This window comes from Zea mays, chromosome 5 (genome assembly GCF_902167145.1).
Source record: "Zea mays cultivar B73 chromosome 5, Zm-B73-REFERENCE-NAM-5.0, whole genome shotgun sequence".
NCBI classification, from domain to species: Eukaryota; Viridiplantae; Streptophyta; class Magnoliopsida; order Poales; family Poaceae; genus Zea; species Zea mays.
In genome coordinates, this window is record NC_050100.1 from 143,032,735 (window position 1) to 143,039,709 (window position 6,975).

Consider the following 6,975-nt stretch of genomic DNA (forward strand, 5'->3'; position numbering starts at 1 on the left):
GTGATTGAAGGGATTGGGTCGGGGAAGGTTTTGGCCCAGTAGCTGATTTTCCCTTTCTTTTCCTTTTTCTTATTCTATTTTATTTTCTGTTTCAGTTTTAAATTTAAATTTTGGACTCGGGTCTTCAAAAATAGACGCACAAGTAAAACACCAGCATGAGATGCAGAGTATATTTTTATTATTTTAATATTAATTATTTATTCATGAACACTTCAGAATGAATAATCCACGAAAGAAATGATTTACTGAATTAAACAAATCGCAATCTTCTAGTTATTCTTTTCTGAGTTTTTTTATTGGTTAGAAGTTCAAATCTGAACTTGGGTACTCAGAATTTTAACGTTACCATTTAATTATTCTAGGAGAATCATTTCAAAAGCAAGAAGCTCCTACTAAAAGATGATTTAATTTAATTATTTTGGAGACTTTTTCCCTATATTCCCAAAATTGGTTTTTGGGTGTTACATGCACTTTTCACAAAATTGTTTCGCCTTGATGCACCCTCCGCGTTGACGCCACTTTGCTTCTCTGATTCCCTCTAGAACCATGTTATCAGGTTTTGAGGTGCAAACACGATGAAACCAGCACATTTTCGCAGGGTGGTTTTGAAGCTCGACCGATGAAACACCTCGCGGTAGCGTACGCCATACGTGTCCCCCACATCCTTGACACGCGCATCTCGTCAGTCTGTAACTGCACTGGCAACGCGATCCGCCTCCGTATCCTTGCGCCTCTCAGTGTCCCCGGGTATTAGCCACTATGGGCGGCTTCTCTAGTCCCTTGTGACCCAACATTCATCTTTCGCTGCTCTTGGTCTATTGATATGAACTCGCATGATCTTCACTTTTGCCATCAACCATCGTCTCCGGACTCCACACCTGCGCTTCACAAGCTAAGAAACATGTTGCACGGACACACTCATGTTCCGGTTAGCCCACACAACTCGATCCAAGATATTACCCTTGTTGATAATCACTCATCACAAGAGCATATATCAACATTGTGTTTGCAACTTTTCGGCATCCCGGCCATCATATCTTTCTGTAATTTATCAATATGAATAAAAAATGAAAATCGATTACACTGCAATGATGAATAAACGACGAATGCGGTAGAAATAATTTAAAAATAGTACGTAATGTACCTGTAGTGTTGTAGTCTTGTAGAGGCCAAGCAATAATGGCGTGCAGCCAATTGCCGTGGGAGCAGGAGCTGCACAGGCAGAACCCTGGGAGCAGCTGCATTCGGTGGAGAGAATGAAGGCAACTGGTGCTAGAAACAAGGCGGGGAAAAGATAACGTCAGGGGAGAGGGCGCCAAAACTATTCGCTGGCGCCACTGTTAGAGCTAAAAAAACTATTTTGAGCCCTAAAACACTTTAAAATTTATAAGGCACACTGTTTGAGATACTCTAGCTCGCCGATGGCAAGCCGGCCGCAAGCGCACGTACGTTTGCTCCCTCCAAAGTCCAGTAGTAGCACTGTATCCGATCCATCGGGAGATGAGATGAGCGACGTACGGCGGCCAAGGACAAGGAGCGGCGCCTTTTGCGTGCGTGTGCTCTGGCGCTAGAGGAGGACCTCGACGTGCAGGACGGCGGCGCCGTCGGGTGGGCCGACGACGAACCGCTCGGACTTGGCCTTGCGGAGCACGGCGGGGCCGGGCATGGCGACGTCGGGCGTGCCCTCGTCGGAGCTGTCGTCGTAGTCCTCCTCCGGGATGGAGGAGAGCACGCCGGCCCACGACGACGACCCCGCGCCGCCGTAGCTGTAGTAGTAGCAGCAGTCCTCGTCCGCGGCGCCCACGCCCATGCCCATCCGGTAGGCGCCGTAGTACTCCTCCGCCGCCAACGCCGGCCTCAGGCGGAGCACCTTGATGAAGAGCTTGTGCAGCAGCCTCGGCAGCCCCGCGCGCTTCTTGACGATCCGCGCCTCGTCGGCGGCCGCCAGCGCCGGCGGCACGGCTGGGAACCACGGCATGATATGTCGTCAGCAAACGGACTCGATCTCCCTCTCTTCTCCCTGCTGCCGCCTGCTGGTTCTGGACCGGGCCGGGTTGGCTGCTGCCGTGTGTAACAAGGGTTTGTGTGATGGATCGAGTAGTCGAGCTTGATCGACCGTGTATCTTTCGGTGTTCCTTCACTTGGTGGCTGTCTTCTGTTAGGCCGTGTTTTTATACTCGTGTATGAGCCAGCCCATGTTTTTATACTCTCACTACTTGCAAGTTGCATGAGCCAGCCGGCGGCATCAGGATAAGGCAGTGTAGCCGGACGAGAGGATGCATTTGCATGGATGCATGCATGAAGCTTATACAGAGGCGGTCAAAGGTGTGTGGAAGGCTTGCTCATCTTTGCAGTGTGTGGTGGTGGACAAGGCGACCACGACGGGTCGACGACCAACGAATCAGCGAGCTTGCCGGCCGCGGCCGGCACTGTCATGCATGCTAGTAGTCACGGACTATGCAGCAGCAACCGCTAGCTAGGCGCAGTCGATGGCGGCGTGGGGTTAGCTCTCGTCTGACCGAGGTAGAGAGGCCGCCGTCCAATCATGAATCATCCACCGACTGCCATGGATTACATATGCAGTGACATATAATGGGACGCCACCATGACGACACGCTGCTGTTCTAACACGAATCATAAACACGTAGAAAATTATTCTAGTTCTCCTCTCCGTATACTCGTGCCTTATTGCAGTAGTGTTCAATCATGAATCTTCTGTGTGCACTTAACAAAGTTTCAAGTGGTGTATTATATAGGAGTAGAGATTAAGGAAAACTAGTTAAAAGAAATGAAATGCTTTCATGTGAATTATCTACCATTAAAATTGGAACTTGACGCAAACCTGGCATGTGAGTTATAAGCATTGTAACTCCTATCATGATGAACATTTCTAGAAAACTTCCTATCATGATACATAAAAGCATGGTTCTTTTGACTACTATTTGCCATAGGGGCCTTCCCTTTCTCCTTGGCAGAGATGGAAGCCTTATGACTTGTTAAGTTCTTGGCTTCCCTTCGAAAGCCAAGCCCATCCTTAATAGAGGGGTGTCTACCAATAGTATAGGCATCCCTTGCAAATTTTAGTTTATCAAAATCATTTTTGCTAGTCTTAAGTTGGGCATTAAGACTAGCCACTTCACCATTTAATTTTGCAATAGAAGTAAGGTGCTCAATACATGCATCAACATTAAAATTCTTACACCTATTACAAATTACTACATGATCAATACATGAGCTAGATTTATTAGCTACTTCTAACTTAGCATTCAAATCATCATTAATACTCTTTAAGCTAGAAATAGATTCATGGCATGTAGATAATTCAAATGAAAGCATTTCATTTCTTTTAACTTCTAGAGCAAGAGAATTTTGCGCACTAACAAATTTATCATGCTCTTCATATAAAAGATCCTCTTGCTTCTCTAACAAACTATTCTTCTCATTTAAAGCATCAATTAATTCATTGATCTTATCAATTTTAGTTCTATCTAAACCTTTGAATAAACTAGTGTAGTCTACTTCATCATCACTAGACTCATCATCACATGAAGAAGCATATGTAATGGTACTTCGAGTACTTACTTTCTTCTCCTTTGCCATGAGGCAGGTGTGATGCTCATTGGGGAAGAGAGCTGATTTGTTGAAGGCTGAGGCGGCGAGTCCTTCATTGTCGGAGTCGGACGAGGAGCAATCCGAATCCCACTCCTTTCCAAGGTGTGCCTCGCCCTTCGCCTTTTTGTAGGTCTTCTTCTTTTTCCTCTTTCCGCTCTTTCCTTGTTCCTGGTCACTATCATTTTCGGGACAGTTAGCAATAAAGTGACCAATCTTACCACACTTGAAGCAGGAGCGCTTTCCCTTCGTCTTGCTCTTGTTGGGATGCTCCTTGCGACCTTTGATCGCCGTCTTGAAGCGCTTGATGATGAGGGCCATTTCGTCCTCATTTAGCCCGGCCGCCTCAACTTGCGCCACCTTGCTAGGTAGCGCTTCCCTGCTACTTGTTACTTTGAGAGCAATGGTTTGAGGCTCATGGATTGGACCATTCAACGCCTCATCAACATATCTTGCCTCCTTGATCATCATTCGCCCGCTTACAAACTTTTCGAGTATTTCCTCGGGCGTCATCTTGATGTACCTAGGATTCTCACGAATAGAGTTTACAAGATGAGGATCAAGGACAGTGAAAGACCTTAGCATAAGTCGAACGACGTCGTGGTCCGTCCATCTCGTGCTTCCATAGCTTCTTATCTTGTTGACCAGGGTCTTGAGCCTATTGTATGTTTGAGTTGGCTCCTCTCCCGTAATCATTGCGAACCTTCCTAGTTCACCTTCCACTAACTCCATCTTGGTGAGCATGGTGACGTCGTTCCCCTCATGCGAGATCTTGAGGGTGTCCCAAATCTGCTTGGCGTTGTCCAAGCCGCTCACCTTATTGTACTCTTCCCTGCACAAGGATGCTAAAAGAACAGTAGTAGCTTGTGCATTTTTATGGATTTGTTCATTGATAAACATGGAGTTATCCGAACTATCAAATCACATTCCATTTTCTACTATCTCCCATATACTTGGATGAAGAGAGAATAAGTGGCTACGCATTTTGTGACTCCAAAATCCGTAGTCCTCTCCATCAAAGTGTGGAGGTTTACCAAGTGGAATGGAGAGCAAATGAGCATTGAAATTATGCGGAATACGAGAATAATCGAAAGAAAAGTTCGAGTTAACCGTTTTCTTTTTCTCCTCGTATTCGTCGTCCTTTTGAGAAGAGGAAGATTCGTCGCTGTCGTAGTAGTCAATCTTCTTGATGCGCCTCTTCTTCTTTCCATCCTTCTTCTTTTGACTTGAGCCGGAATCATTGGCTTTGTCGTCCCTTGGCTCGTTGAAGATGGACTCCTTCTCATTATCGTTGACCACCATCCCCTTTCCCTTAGGATTCATCTCTTCGAGCGATTAGTCCCTCTCGTGAAGAGAACGGCTCCGATACCAATTGAGAGCACCTAGAGGGGGGGGTGAATAGGTGATCCTGTAAAAACTTAAAACTTAAAGCCACAAACTTGATTAAGTGTTAGCACAATTTAAATCAAGTGGCTAAGAACCAAGCTCTTGTGAAACACAATAGACACAGAGAGAACAAGCACAAGAGACACGATGATTTATCCTGTGGTTCGGCCAAGTATAACACTTGCCTACTCCACGTTATGGCGTCCCAATGGACGAGAGTTGCACTCAACTCCTCTCAAGTGATCCAACGATCAACTTGCATACCACGGCGTTCTTCTTTCTTTACTCTTTCCCGTTTGCGAGGAATCTCCACAACTTGGAGTCTCTCGCCCTTACAATTAGGATCAAAGTGAAAGCACTGGAGTAAGGGAGGGAAGCAACACACACAAATCCACAGCAATACGCACACACACAGCCAAGACTTGAGCTCAAATGAATAACATAAGGTTCACCACTAGAACGGAGCTCAAATCACTAAGAATGCCAATCGAGTGCGCAAAGACGGAGTGTGAATGATCAAGAATGCTTAGAGTATGCTTGGTGTTCTCCTCCATGCGCCTAGGGGTCCCTTTTATAGGCCCAAGGCAGCTAGGAGCCGTTGAGAGCAATCCAGGAAGGCAATTCTTGCCTTCTGTTGGGTGGCGCACCGGACAGTCCGGTGCACCACCGGACACTGTCCGGTGCTGATTGCTTTCCTATTCTGGCGCAGCCGACCGTTGAAGATTTGGAGCCGTTGGCGCACTAGACACTGTCCGGTGCACACCGGACAGTCCGGTGCCCCCATCAGACCATTGGCTCGGCCACGCGTCACGCGCGGATTGCGCGGCCGACCGTTGGCGCAGTTGACCGTTGGCTCACCGGACAGTCCAGTGCACCATCAGACAGTCCGGTGCACCACCAGACAGTCCGGTGAATTATAGTCGTACGCCACCGACGAATTCCCGAGAGCAGCCTTTTTACCAGAGCCAGCCTGCACCACCGGACACTGTCCGGTGCACCCAGACTGAACAGCAGTTGGCTGTACACAGCCAACTCTTTTTCCTTTTGTCTTTTCTTTGATCCTTTGTGTCGATTTGCACTTCTTCCACCATTTGGCATAGTTTCATACTTAAACCATTTGTGTTGGCACTTGATCACCAAAATACTTAGAAATGGCCCAAGGGCACATTTCCCTTTCACCTAGTAAGCTATTGTGGTGGTCCCTCTAAAAATACCCATAAAATAAATTTAATATCAAAGTGAACTTATCGTCCATATACCAGATATTAAATCGATAAGAACAAATATTACACTTGATCTCAACCAAAAGACCAAAAAAAGGTATGAGTTGAAAAACAACCCGACTCATTTTTTATAGCTCATTCGGTTGTTCGTCCTCTTTTAGTTAGCTAGGTGGTACTATGTGGGAGCGCTGCGATGCGTGCACCTTCCTGTCGTGTTGGGTTTAGGTGGTTTCTCACGGCTCCATCTATGGGGTGAAGACCCATATGTGGGGTAAAGGCGCACTGATAGGCGAGCAGCGGGGGAGAGGAATAGAATTACGCGTGTGATGCACGACGCACGAAACTGGTGCTTTATACTAGTAGAGGCATGAGAGAAAACGTTAAATGTGTCATATAACAAGAAGGTACAATACTTTAATTGGGAAACCTAGTCTAATGACAAAAAAATGTTACCGTACACATGACACCGCAAAGAAGGCCACCTAGTTGAGGAATTTAGGTGGATCTTGTAGCATTCTTGAGGTTATGTGTTTAACTATCGCGAGAGCAAATTTTAGGTTAAGGTTAAAAAAATCTCATTGCCTCACTTGATATAGCCATACAGGAGTTTGAATATTTCTCGACCTACATGAGAAGGTTCTTTTACCTTAAAACAATGCCTCTAGGAGGGGTCAACCCCTCCTCTCCCACCAATAGAGTTATCTTAGTCTAACATAATCTGCTAAAAGTATACGCATGTTCCGCATTGAGTTCCAAC

The 6,975-nt window shown here is 46.3% G+C and overlaps 1 protein-coding gene and 1 pseudogene across 1 annotated transcript; both read right to left on the minus strand.

Annotated features, from left to right (window-relative positions):
• Nucleotides 1–1,450: 1,450 nt before the first annotated feature.
• LOC100278069 (uncharacterized) lies at nt 1,451–2,146 on the minus strand. The gene has a single exon (NM_001151467.2). The coding sequence runs from the start codon at nt 1,976–1,978 to the stop codon at nt 1,568–1,570; it is 411 nt and encodes a 136-aa protein (NP_001144939.1). The 5' UTR covers nt 1,979–2,146; the 3' UTR covers nt 1,451–1,567.
• Nucleotides 2,147–6,185: 4,039 nt separating this feature from the next.
• LOC111589485 (uncharacterized) lies at nt 6,186–6,317 on the minus strand (annotated as a pseudogene).
• Nucleotides 6,318–6,975: the final 658 nt, after the last annotated feature.

Excerpts from the sequence above, each read along its gene's own strand:
- LOC100278069 (NM_001151467.2), bottom strand. The coding sequence starts at position 1,978 with ATGCCGTGGTTCCCAGCCGTGCCGCCGGCGCTGGCGGCCGCCGACGAG.